This window comes from Tripterygium wilfordii, chromosome 15 (genome assembly GCF_013401445.1).
Source record: "Tripterygium wilfordii isolate XIE 37 chromosome 15, ASM1340144v1, whole genome shotgun sequence".
NCBI lineage: Eukaryota > Viridiplantae > Streptophyta > Magnoliopsida > Celastrales > Celastraceae > Tripterygium > Tripterygium wilfordii.
Window position 1 is genome coordinate 6,122,321 of NC_052246.1, and position 14,227 is coordinate 6,136,547.

The window sequence follows — 14,227 nt, forward strand, 5'->3', positions numbered from 1 at the left end:
CAATCAATATGTGATACCTTATAATAGTGGTCTGTTGGTAAAATACCAAGCCCATCGAATGCGAACTCCGCAACCAATCGAAATCTATTACGCACACCCTACAAGTAGAGATAAGTATATTTAAAGCAATGAAAACATTGAGAATTTTTTTTCATAGAGTGGATCATTACTAATAAAAATCATTATGATGCACATACATCAAGCTACTTGGAGTTTCCAACAAAATGAGTTTGGCACAATATCGAAAAAAAAATAAGACAAGACGAATAAAAGGCAAATGCATCGATCACATCTATCATGACAAAAAATACATCAAACATTTCATTTAACAATACTATTAACAGGTCCTTATAAAACACTTTAGAACTATTGTACATCTCATATTATTCATTTCTAGATAAGTGTTCCATCATCCATCTACGCTTTCCAAAATTTCAAATTTCTACCATGTTGAAGGCTCTATATAATAAACAGATTGATAATACAAATAAAATTGACACTACATTAAAATAAACAAAATATCATCATGGTATAAAATAGAAAAACTTTTTAACAGAACTTTGAATTACTTATAACCTTATCAAACAAAATTTAATGACCAACAATGTAATACCAATTTATGCACTACTATTAAAATATATAAGATATTCTTAAGTCATAATAACTCATATACACTACTGTATTTTAAAAAATAAAACAAAAAACACATTGTCTCTTCCACAATGGGAATCTATACTGAGAGATTTTCACCAACATTTTTAACTCACAAATTTTAATAGAACAATTAACATTATAATATGGCAGACTATTGGAATTGATTTCCTATATTATAGAAAGCGTATGTCCATTAAATTATTTTCAAGAGTACATAATCTATTGTTTTTAAAAAAACCTAAATGTTAGAATAAAATAACATTTTAAAATGTTAAATAATAAAAAAAATAAAAGAACATACCAATACACCGATAACAGACAATTATAACAAGACATTGATAAAAAAGCTACGCAAAACATTGACATCACATAAACATATAATAATAAAAAATCATGCTTTCAGGCCAAATATGCTTTACCTTTGCCTTACTCAACATATACATCAACATTTGCATCAATCCTACATGATCAAAATACGAGAACTAGCATCCTTCAATATTCCTATGACACCATTAATTGTTTTTTTATAATACTTTTTAATTACTCAACACTGTATATTGTATTTTAGCAATAAATGATTTTTATCAACCAAACAATAATTTCTTGTCCCAAAACCCGAGACGTTTTCTTAACAATATATGACCATTTTTCCTATTGTCCCATTTTGGATCATGTTGACTTTTTCTCCCCAATATACCCTCTCATTATTACTGAATTTCCATACCTACCCTTTCACCTCTTCATCTTTCACCTCTCTCTTCCCGACCCAACGCAGGTGGACTTTGATCGCACAGAGACAACATCTCCGCCAGAGTTGGGTCATCAAGTTCGAACGAATTTGCCAAGCAATTTGGGGCTTATGGTTTTTGGGGTTTATGAGTTTTGGGATTTATTTATTCTGGGGTTTATTGATTTGGTTAAATTAATTTTAATTTTAATTTTTTTCTATTTAACTTAATCAGTTACCACTTAACCCATAATACCCCTACACGTAATTTGTCACTATAATTTTAACACCATATATACTATCAGTAAAAGTACAACCAAACATTACTAACATTTCAGGAACCATAGATGCTATCATTTATTATCATTATATATCATCTACAATATATGTTACTACCAAAATTGTCTACTGAACGCACACTAAATATAGCCTCAAAAAATCACAATTCCAATCTTCCATCCAAAATCATACATTACTACAAAATCATAGAATAAATTTGAAGACATCCGCTATAATTATATTACAACAAAAAAAAATTACAATTTCACACTATGCGAAGCGTGGGTATGCCCCCTAATATATAACAAGAGTATTGATTAATTCGTTGGCATTTGCACACATGCACCTCCATCTCACGCACACTATATGATTATCGATCGTCTCCAAACCAAATAGTGCCATCAAAAGTTGCACTATCCTTAAAAATATATTTGTTAATAAATATTTAATCTAGAGTGTCCTAAATGTTTATGAAGATTCAATTTATCACTTATTTAGTGCTTTCCTTAATAAAAATATTATTATTTTTTATTTTTATGTGCAACTATTTTCCTATTTAGTTAGAAAAAAACAATTTGCTTATTTAGTGTTGTTAGAGCAACTTAGATTGAAGCTGTTGTAAACAATTTTGTATTTTTTTGTTTAAATTTTTTCTTTTTTTTGCATGTCTATGTAAAACCCTAAACCATACAAAAAAGAAAGGGACATGTATATATACCAACTGTTCAGTCTCTTTTATTTTGGTCTCTCAATTAAACCGCTCAGAAAAGAAGAAAGTTCTCAATTAAAACCCTCTCCTCTGCCAGCACAATATTTCAGTTTCAGAATTCGCCCGAATCTCACTCCATTTTCCGTGACAACACAATCAGAGATGGATCATGCTAGGAACGGTGATACATTCGTTTTTCTCAAACGAAGAATCACGGAGATCGATGAAACTCTCCAGCAACAACCCCAGTCTTCCTCCGACTACCCCTCTTCTAGTATCGTTCTGGAAGAATTAAAACCGTCGGAACTGCTTGTTTCTACTCCAAAAGAAGACCAAGAAAGCATGCGTAACTCCCTCATTTTCTTCAGGAAGGTCAAGTGTTCTGCCAATGCCTCGGAGTGCACTATTAGGGAAGCGCAAGAACTGGGTTTTGAAGAAAACGGAGAGATGTCATATTCTGTGAGTGGCAGGGTCACTGTTAGTGATAATGAGTCTGGATCTTGCGGAAGTCAAAGAAAGATTGAGAATTTCGGTTACGACGTCGAAAAAAATGAGAATTGTAATGTGGGTTTAGTTTCTGATGGTGGCCTAAAGATAGAAGAGGTTGAAGACGGTGTCAATGGTGTGAAGGAAGAGAAAGATTGGATGGAAAGTGAAGTGGGTTTCTCGGGAATTCAAGAATTTGGCAATGAAGTCGTGTCAGGAGAGGAGAAAGCCGACGAAAAGGAGAAATGTGAAGGAAAAGTTGAGAGGGATTATTCAGTGGAAAGTCACAAAGTGAAGGGTTGTGTTACTTCTTCATTGGCTGCTCTTGCTGAAGAGGAGGAGTTATTGGTAAGGACTGAAACAGAATCAGGGAGTACTTTGAAAGCCAAAAATAAGCAAGTTTTGACGGAACTCAAAGAAGGATTAATCTTTGAAAACAGAACCAATCTTAATAAAGTTACTGGTTCTGAGAGTATCAGTGTCAAGAATGGTGTATACAAAGCAATTGAGGTTACTGCTGGATGTTCCATCAAGATTGATGTAATTGATGGTACAGCATTGATTGATGCAGTTCAAGTCCGAAAACGTGGTAATGCCAATGGAAAGAATGTGGAAAGGAATGGGAAGAAGAATGAGAAACAAGATGGGTTTGCCAAGAAGCCAAGAAGGCCACGAAAGAAGGCAAAAGATTCCAAAATGGGTTCAGAAATGAGTGTGGGGCAAAGGAACATGCCTCCTTTTGTGGAACCTCAGAAAGATGGGAATGAAATAAAAAGAATGCACTCCAGAGAGAAGATGGAGGCCTTAAGGTTTGCTAATATCGTGGAACAGCACCTGGTGTGGAGAGATATTTACACTGGGCTTTCACCTGCTCTGGTGAAGGAGTATGATGAGTTGGCAAGAATGAAGCATCAGAAGAATATCCACTTGAATTTCAATTCTGGCCGACATTTTGGAAGGAAAACAGAAGTCCCTGCATTCCGCCGTAAGTATAGGTTCCTTTGCCATTTTGTGTTTAAATTTTATGTGGCTTTTGCAGTTGTTTTTGAATCTCCCGCTATCTATGGTATGGCAAGGTAAAATCTGGGAAAAAGAAACACACGGACTGTTATAATTCATAGGATAATGGCCAATGAGGATCATCTGCATAGTAGAAATTACAGGCTGAATTAACTTTGATGGAAAACTTAAAAAATAAATAAATTCCTCTGGCAATGAATAGTAAGTTGCTCTCGGACCTGTATAGATTTTGACTGTTCTTAGGTTAGCACATGGGATTGCCTTAAATGTAGGAGTTTTCTAATTCAATTTTTGTGTATCCAAGGCTAATGTTATGTTTTAATGCTCATATATGAGATGTTTGATAGTATCTCCGCATGATAGGATATGCTGGAGAAACCATTTCTGGAAATTGAATGTTCACTTAACTAGGAAGAATATGTCATTAAAATTTTTAGTCTTGCAGCATCAAGCTGGAATAGCAAGGAAATTTGATTGATTGTTTGAGAAGATGACGTGAAATTATATATATTGTTGGTCTTGGAATTTTTTTTGGTGCTCTTTAGTTTTGTGGGTATGTTAGATGGACGTGTAACTAACTAACTATGGACAAAATATTTGTGTGGTTTGACAAATGGATAGCTGGTGTTTTGTGTTAGGTGATTGGTATCATTTTCATAAGACAATATTGATATGAAGATTGACTGCTCACTGAAAAAACAAAGATTAACGGCCTTCTTACGCATTCTATAATTAGTTTTAAATGAGCGTCAACTATGACAGCAGTGATATTGGCAAATGTTGATAGAAGATATTTTGGGGGGTCAAATGTAACACATAGAACAAAATGGGCGTGGATGGGATCTTATTCTGTATTCCCTTTCTTTGCCTTGTCTTTATTTTTTTTAAAGGTTTGCATTTTTATTGAACAATACAAAAGAAACATGAAATTTTTTCATTTTTCATTCTCTTTCTCTTCTGTTCCAGCCCTGGATATTGGGGTCAGGGTAGGTGGTTTGTGGTTGAGGATGGGGAAGAAACCACTAAGGGATTGGTCTATTTTGCTCCTTTCTTCCTCACCTTTAGTTTGTTTTTGAAGAACCCTGTGTTCCTACTGTCATCCTTATGCTCTTCTTCATCCTCTATACCGTAACTACTTTTTGAAATTCTAATCAGGAAAAACAAAAGTGAAAAATCTGACACCACACGGTCGACAATGAAACGGTCCAAGAATCCCTTTCCATTTCACGAAAAAAGCATTCAGTAAAAGAAATGGGTATGAAAACTATATTAAACAACAAAAGCACCATTTCATCATTTTTATCAACAACTATGTCGTAAAAGAAACAATCTGAACTAGCTAACAGGAAGAGTTTCCATTTACAAGGACAGTAAACAAGTAACAACATCTGCTTAAGTATACAGCTCAAGAGATGTGGTGAAAATGTTTCCACAAAAGGTATTTTGCAGATTGCTTTAGTCAATTCTCTGACGAAATACAATTCATTCACTCCTCAGTTTGCAGCCAAAACACCTGTACACAACACAAATTGAGCCAATCAAATAGACACAGAGAAAAATACAGAGAAAATAAAAGGATTTCAGAAAAAAACACTTTTAACACTGAAAACAAAGGGTTTAGGAGAAAAACTGGAAAAGGAGCCGAAAAAAAAAACATTTTCACCACATCTCTTGAGCTGTATACTTAAGCAGATGTTGTTACTTGTTTACTGTCCTTGTAAATGGAAACTCTTCCTGTTAGCTAGTTCAGATTGTTTCTTTTACGACATAGTTGTTGATAAAAATGATGAAATGGTGCTTTTGTTGTTTAATATAGTTTTCATACCCATTTCTTTTACTGAATGCTTTTTTCGTGAAATGGAAAGGGATTCTTGGACCGTTTCATTGTCGACCATGTGGATGTCAGATTTTACACTTTTGTTTTCCTGATTAGAACTTCAATGCTTATAATTTTGTACAAGAATTTTTAAATTTTGTGACTACTTTCAGGGGAAATTGGTCCTCAAAACATGGATAATGAATTAAAAAACACTGAAGAAGATGAAATGGAAAATTTAAATGCCTGGGATCCAAGTAGTACTCGCATCATTGAAGGTGAAGATGCGTACAATGATGATGAGGAATACACTGAAGATGATGACAGTGATGCAGATTATGCTAGCATACAGAGACCTGCTTTCCTGGTAGAAGGAGAACCTGATTTTGATTCAGGGCCTCCAGAACATGGATTAGAATATCTAAGGCGTGTCAGGTACTACACTTAAAAAGTTGTTATCTTTTCTAGAACTTTATAATTAATAATCTACTTTGACCAAAAAAATGAAGTTCCTCTTTCCTTCTCTATGATATTCGCAAAGCTTTTATTATGATCTCTAACATCTTTCTTTGGCTGCTGAGCTTAGATGAATATTTTACGTCTTATTGTCATTTTTTCTCTGTCCTAAGGATAGATGATAACTTCTAAAGTGCTGTATGTACTTTCACTTGGTCTGTATTTGGTTTGGCAAGTCATAGATTTTTATGAAGAAATGACATTTCAATGTCAGATTAAGATAGGGTATGAATTTCTCTAATTCTGAAGACAACCTTGGTTGATCATTTTTTTTAATCCACGTATGTAAATGATCAGAAAAAAGATGGAATGTTGTTGAAAAAATGAACCAAGGATGTGCCACTTGTACAAAAACTAGGTAATAAGGGAATGGTGGAAGCCCATTTTGATTCATTGCAGATCTAGCTACTGAAACTCTCCTTGACCTTTCTTCACCGTAAACCTTCATAGTCCTTTCCTTGTTGTGTTTCATTAAAAGACACCAAAGATTTAATCCATAGCTCCCATGTTTATGTTATCCCTCTGCCGTCCTTCAATTTTATGATTTTATCAGGTAGATGAAGTTCTTCCCCAGCCCTTTTGACCGTGTTTCTGGATTTCCCACTTATTCCCTCTTTTCACCTGAATCGGGTTCAGGATTGTCAATATGCATGAAACAGGGAGATTGAGGAGGGTGCTCATTAAGAGAGTATCTTTCCCCTGCCTGAATTGGGTAAAAAAAAGGGTGAAAAAGTGGCTCCAGCCACTACTGAGACAAATTATAACTATGCCACAAAATCATTCAATCTATGAACCCCTTCTTTTGCTTAACCGTCAGCCACTTGATTTGCTGCAGAACATTCTCTGCAGTTGGATCTCTTTCTTTTTAGTACCCTACTCTTTTTGCATAATTCTCCATAACCGAACTCACACCTTTCTTTGAATATTACATTTCCCTTGCTCAGTTACGAAGGCTCATTCTAATTAAGTCCATTGCATCTACCAATCCCGAGAATTGATGTGTATTCGAATCATAGGGACTAGTAATCGACGATATGCTGAAATTGGTGACATTATTGTTGCTGTGATCAAGGAAAATGGGATAAGTCAGAAAAAGAAGAAAAAAGCTTAGCTTGCGTTATCTTTGCCTGTATGGGGTTTTCTTTTTAAGTTAAACTGTGAAATGTTAATGAACCTCAGAGATTTGATTACATGTGTTTGCATCACCTTGGTGCTTTCATAAAAATTTTCCATGAAAAAAGAGAGGAGATTTTATCACATAAAAGAATGTATACTTTACAATTATTGTCAGTATTATGTCACTATGTTTACTGTCTGCCATATTAATTTTTTGTTTTATTGTGTTGGGCTTTTATCATATTTTTTTGAGCTTATAATAATAAAATAGACAGTTTTGCTGCATAGCATCTTAAACTGTTAGTAATAATTGGAAAACCTTGTTTGTTTGTTCCGCCTAATCAGAAAATGTGTTTGTCGATGATTGCTGGAATTTAAGTTTCTTTCACAGGTTGAGTGGTGCTTATGCACTCTTATGATTATTATAGTTGTTCTTTGAGCATACTAGTTTGAATGAAGTATATGTTTGTTGCTTGTTTGAGAAGATGAAATCTGAACTTCTTTCAGGGTTCTCAGTTCTTGTAGTATGGGGGATTTTGGAAATGGAAACGATTGTAGTTGATTCGAAACTTTAATGAAAAAGCAACATTGAACGTGTTTGTAAACTGTTCTAAAGAAATCAAATTACGAGGGACATGTGTTTCTCAAACTCCATCTCTCTTAGTAAAATTGATGTAAACGTATAGCAACACATTAACACATCAAAAATGATGTAAACAAATATTACTTCCTCCCACTCAAATTGGTTTTTTGTTTTAGTGGTTTAAGTTGCTTCATAAAACTTTATGTTTTCGTGTGTATGCATTATGGGGATATCCCAGTTTTTCTTGTGTCATAGAATATCATGGAGCAAGAGACTGTATTTCGTCTTTGGATCTTTCTTTGTCTGTTGGCTCTGATATTACACACTCATGATCATTTACAGATTTAAGCTCTGACATGGGCATGTGAGATATCCTTGAAGCACTGGGTTAATGTATCTGAGTATTAAAGTAAGCATTCATTCTTGTTTTTTAGGTGGGAAGCTGCAAACATTCCAAAAGTAAAGGTGGCCAAACTTGACAGGAGTAAACTTAGTAAGGGGCAAAGCGTTTATATGCCCCAGATTCCTGATATTGCCAACTGTGCTGGACACCTGCTGCCCTCAAAACATTGGGAGGATTCATTTCTTGCTGATTTTAACAATCTACGACTGGTATGTTTCTGGCACCAGTCTCCCATTATTTACTGTTTTAATTATATCTGAGAACAGAGGCTTTACAACTGACATGAGACATGAGGGCGCGAGGGTGGTTCTTTTTATTGCATGATTCCATATCTAAGCAAAGTAACTGTTTTCTTCCATCTCCTGTCTTCTTTTTCCCAGACTCTGTCCGATCTCAATGGTTCCATTGCTAAAGTTTCTGGTAACCTGCAATCTATTCTTGAAGTGCAGAAGCAGCAACAATCTGTTCAGCTACTCCCTGAGAGTGTTGCTCTCGAAAAATTTAAGCACCTTAGTATTAAGGAAGATTCAGTGCACGATTCCATGCAAGTCAAACACAACAATAAATCAGGAGAAAATAATGCAGGGCAGGTTGATCCTATCCATGATTCCAGCAGCAACAAATCAGGAAGAAACAAAACACTATAACGTCAGGCAAATCATAAGGAAATATTTAAGGAAATAAATGTATATAGGCTAGAATTGTGAATTCTAGTTATTCGTGTTACCATTCTTAGACAAAACATATCCTGTATATATTGGAATACAAGGCAGTGAATTTTTAGTGTGCAAAACTTTCAAAAGTCTTCTCTCTTATACTTAGAACCGATGATCCCGATTCTAATCAGTATGTAGATACCTCCAATGTCGATGACTCCGTTATCCACCCTCCTAGATTGCCTAATGAAGGTGTTGAAATTGTTCCATATCGAAGCATTTCAGCTTCTAGTAAATCTCCCATTGTTGATATATCGGGAAAAGACCCAAGATTATCTATGATCTTAGGAATGGACTATGTTTCTCGTGCTTCAACACTGAGGAGACGCATAAGCTTGATAGAGAGCATGCAAGAACTGTCAAGCAATGATTGTGTCTGGCTCTCTGCTCTCTGTGCAGCAGTTGATACTCCACCTGATGCCAACATTTCTGCTGCTTTCCGTGCTCTGCTTCGAAAGTGTGCAAATTTGCTTGCGGGGAAATCTGAGCTCGATGATGAGGTTGCCATGCTGAATATTCTGGCCACAATTTCTGGCAAGTATTTTGGTAAAATCTGAAAGATGAAATTTGGATGTCTATTTAACATTTCTGCTATTATTGTAGATCATTTCAAGTCGAAGATTTTTTGTTTTCAATCTCAACTAAACTACTGCCCATGCAATGGGGAAGAGTCCATGATCATGATCACCATCCTAGGCAACTGCATTGAGTAACTGACCCCCATCCTTGCCTTTTAAAAAACATTCATTCAATCCAATGAATGGCCTACAACCCTCTTTAAATTGTCTATGTAATGCCTCTAGTCATATATAAATCCTCTTGAAGACTTGGGTTTTGTTAACGTATTTCTCAACTGAAATGCAACAAGGTGTCTTTTGACTGAATTCTTGCAATGCAGTCCTGTCATCCCATAGCCTGAAATATTGTTTAGGGCAAACGCTCAAACAACTACCCCAAATAAGCTAACGAGGTAACTACGGAATTGGCTCCTATACTTTATTCTTTGGATAAAAAAGGCTCTTAAGCTTTGTTACTACGGAATTGACTCCTCTACTTTATTCTTTGGATAAAAAAGACCCTTACGCTTTGTTTTGGATAAAAAAACTCTTACACTTTGAAGAGTGGTATAAGTGAGCCATTCTGTCTATTTCTTGTTAAAAAATGTTGATGTAGTTGTTAAGTGTAATTTTTTTTTAATATTCGATCTTATTTGTTTTTGATTTTTGAGGAGCTAGTGGGGTTGGGAGACAAATTCATGTGGCTCTCTGCCCAAAGCAGACAAATTGGCTGGTAGTGTAGGTTGGGTCTTGACTGGCAACAATTGATATCTAAGTGAGGTTTTGATTCTTGGACCTATGGGCCCATTGGCTATGGCCCAAAGGTGAACTCAGAGTAAATAAGAGAAATAATTGGATAGAGCCTCTAGAGAAATGATAATTCAACAGAGGGACTCTCCAAGAATTACAAAATACTTCAGATATCCATAAATTCATTTATCCTAATAACAAAATATTATGGCTTCGTTTGATAAATAATTTTGTCAATAACATATATGCTAGCTTATATGTCGAAAACAGATATGCTGAATAATAATGATTGCATATATATTATCTTAAATACTGATAGTATTTGGTTCAATTTTTTATAAAATCTCATTAGCCCTAGGAACGATACGGCCCACAAAACTTGCGGGCAGCCCCAATTTACTAGTCTTTGGGTTTTTTTTTTTTTTTTTCTTCTTTTTAAATATATCTATTTTGTTTTGTATGTATATATTTGGGGATTTGAACGAGAGTGACTTTTGTACCATAATTTCTTTATGGTGGCCTAGGCTTACAGCTAGCGAGAAAGAAAGAAACAACGAGATACATACAAAAAGCATGGTATATCCCAACCCCTTAATTGACGGATTCAAGGGTGGATGGTGAAAGGGTTGGTTTATCTAGACCCCTTAATTGAAAATTTTCATGTGGGGGGTCCAGAAGGTTTTTTCTCGCCTCCCCAACTCAAATTTTGTGAAAATTTGGGGGGAATTTAATATATTTTTCAATGAAAGTCTTGCTCAATCATGCCTTTCATGATAATCCGTTGTTAAATCATGAATTAATCCTCTCATTTAGTAATCCATTATTGAACGATAACTGAACCTTCATCCATGTTCATCTGTGTATTTCAGTCCCCTAACCTTTTGTACATTCAGTTGTGTCAAATGATAATAACTCAAAAGACTATATTATCCATCAGAAATTCCACTCCACTCACATAAACAATATTTTATACTCTGGGTTTATCGATTCATTGTGGATATATTGGGATTCATTGTGGATATATTGGGTCCACACGATTTTATTCTTCTAGGTCGTCCCATAAAGTACTTAAGCCCAAAAAGAAGTTTGGGTGAAAGCCTCAAGCCTGTGTCTGCTTGGACTTGTTTGGCTGGACCGGCTCCTCAGGCCCATTATGGGTGAGGTTGGTGGACAAATTCATGTGGGTCTCGGCCCAAAGCAGACATATTGATTGGTAGTGTAGGTTGGGTCTTGACTGGTAACAATTGATATCTGAGCAAGATTTCGATCCTTGGACCTGTGAATTATGGGCCCATAGGTGAACTCAAAGTAAATAAGAGAAATAATTGGACAGAGCCTTTAAAGAATGATACACAACATAACAACATAAATGAGAAATCAGCAACAGGTAAGGACACTTATTCGAGAGAGGTGACTCTCGAAGGATTACAAAATAGTTCAGATATCCAAAAATCCATTTATCTTAAAAACTAAATACTATGGCTTCGTTTGAGAAATAATTTTGTCAATAGCATATATGTTAAATAATAATGATAGTACATTATTTGTCTGAAATACTGATAGTATTTAGTTGAACCTATGTTGATAAATTTTTTTTTATAATATCCCATTAATTCTAGGATGGTCCGGCCCACAAACCTCGCGGGCCCCCCAATTTACATGTCTTTGGGTTTTTTTTTTAATCTATTTTGTTTTGTATGTAGATATTTGGCGATTTTAGAACCCAACTGCTGGCCATGTAGAAATAAAACAAGAAAAAAGGAAAAAGGAAAATACGATTGTTGGCTTTGACCCCTCCATTAATTCTTTGTAAGAGAGTGACTTTTGCACCATAATTTCTTTATGGTGACCCACCTTATGTTACAGGCTTACAGCTAGCGAGAAAGAGACACCAAGATCCATACAAAAAGCATTGAGTGTTCCTTGTAGTGCACGTGGAATTGCACCATTCTCTTCACCCTTCTTCACTTTGTTAGGGTAGTCGATTTCTCGCTGGTGGTGATTCAATGGGGGTGAAGTATACCTTTGGTTATCGAGAGATGATCCTTATTACGATTCAGTAATCAAATATTCAAGCAATTTGGTCTATTTGGACTTCCTAAATTTGAATTTTTGTCCACTCCACCAAATTCATATCTAATGGTGGAGAAAATTTTAGACAAGTTTTAAAAATTGAAAAATAAAAATGTATTATGATATGACACACCTTCCCAATCATTGAATTTCAATTGTAAACTCTAAAATTTTAAATGAATTATGGAGTCCTAAATCCGATAAAAATGTGCGCTAAATAATCAAAGTTATCAGAATTTATATATTGTCAATGGTATATCCCAACCCCTTAATCTCGACCCCTTAATTGAAAATTTTCATGTGAGGGGTCCAGAAGGTTTTTTCTCGCCTCCCAACTCAAATTTTTGAAAATTTGGGAGGAATTTAATCTATTTTTCAATGAAAGTCTTGCTCAATCATGGCTTTCATGATAATCCGTTGTTAAATCATGAAATAATCTTCTCACTTACTAATCCACAAAGCCGTTAACTCCATTACTGAACCTTCATCCATGTTCATCTACGTATTTCAGTCCCCTAACATCTTTACATTCAGTTGTATCAACTTATAATAACTCAAAAGACTATATTATCCATAAGAAATTCCACCCCACTCACATAAACAATATTTTATACTATGAGTTTATCGATTCATTGTGGATACATTAGGTCCACACGTTTTATTCTTCTGAGTCGTCGCATATGATACATAAGCCCAAAAAAGGAGGTTGTTTGAGAGACGCTTAACCTTTTCTTATAAACCATATTGCTTGTTAGTACTCTCAAACCAATGTGAGATTACAAGTCTGACACTCTCCCGCACTTGTGAACTGAGTTATACAAGACTCAATAAGTGACAGGTAGAGGTTCATCTAACTGAACCTAGACATTGTTCTGATACCATATCAAAAATCTCTGCCCACTCATATCAACAATATTGTCCGTTTTGGATTTACTAGGTCACTAAAGATACATCGGGTCTACACGACTTTGTTTTTCTGAGCAGCCTACGATAGATAGTTAAGTTCAGAAAAGGCTTTATTATTTGAGAGATACTATGACTTTTTTCTTATAAATCACATCGTCTTATTAAAGCATGAATTAATCTTCTCATTTGTTGTAATCCGTTATTGAAGCATGAATTAATCTTGTCGTTTACAAAGCTATGAAATCCATTACTGCATGAAGAAGGACTGAACCTTGATCCATGTTCATCCACGTATTCAGTCGCCTAGCCAGTCTACATTCAGTTGTGTCAACTCCTAAGAAATCGAAGAGTAGTACTATGTAACTTAATTGGATAATAATCTTGGCACCTCTCTTGCAGATGATTTTGACGTGACTGCATGTGCAATAATTGATTCTGTAATTTAGCTACCGACGCTTACCTTGATTAATATATATATATATATAGATATATATAATTAAGCTAACTAATCCAGATTATAATATGTCGAATCGGTTCTACTTGAGCAGGTTTGGACTGGGAAGTTGATTGTGATATGAGAATAGACAAATTTAATTGAGATTCAATTATGGCAACGACTTTATATATGCATATGGGTAGTGGAATTCAGTTGTCTTGTCTCCAAAAGCCATTTCGTGGTTGTCTTTTTATTTAGTTTAGTGGGTTTGCTTGTTAGAGGTGAAAAGGACAAAAAGGTGAACAAGACTCTCCCACGTACCAATACATATAGCCATTTAGGGTTGGTGTACGTACAAGATTGATTTACTTTCACAGAAAATATAGGATCATATACACATGTATAATGTGTCTTTTGAATTAATCACCATCAGTGAAATTTTAGTTCTATATATACCTAACCCTGATTGGATCATAAAAA

The 14,227-nt window shown here is 35.0% G+C and overlaps 2 protein-coding genes across 2 annotated transcripts; both read left to right on the forward strand.

Annotated features, from left to right (window-relative positions):
• The first annotated feature begins 2,395 nt into the window (after nucleotides 1–2,395).
• LOC120016155 lies at nucleotides 2,396–8,956 on the forward strand. The gene is made up of 4 exons (XM_038868790.1): nucleotides 2,396–3,840; nucleotides 5,865–6,126; nucleotides 8,341–8,518; nucleotides 8,690–8,956. Exons 1-4 carry the CDS (start codon nucleotides 2,532–2,534, stop codon nucleotides 8,954–8,956), a joined length of 2,016 nt encoding a protein of 671 aa, XP_038724718.1. The 5' UTR covers nucleotides 2,396–2,531.
• Nucleotides 8,957–8,993: 37 nt separating this feature from the next.
• LOC119979806 lies at nucleotides 8,994–9,871 on the forward strand. The gene is made up of 2 exons (XM_038822437.1): nucleotides 8,994–9,003; nucleotides 9,113–9,871. Exons 1-2 carry the CDS (start codon nucleotides 8,994–8,996, stop codon nucleotides 9,580–9,582), a joined length of 480 nt encoding a protein of 159 aa, XP_038678365.1. The 3' UTR covers nucleotides 9,583–9,871.
• Nucleotides 9,872–14,227: the final 4,356 nt, after the last annotated feature.

Coding starts and splice junctions, on each gene's coding strand:
- LOC120016155 (XM_038868790.1), top strand. CDS start 2,532: ATGGATCATGCTAGGAACGGTGATACATTCGTTTTTCTCAAACGAAGA. Junction 3,841..5,864: donor AGAAGTCCCTGCATTCCGCC/GTAAGTATAGGT, acceptor GACTACTTTCAG/GGGAAATTGGTCCTCAAAAC. Junction 6,127..8,340: donor GAATATCTAAGGCGTGTCAG/GTACTACACTTA, acceptor CTTGTTTTTTAG/GTGGGAAGCTGCAAACATTC.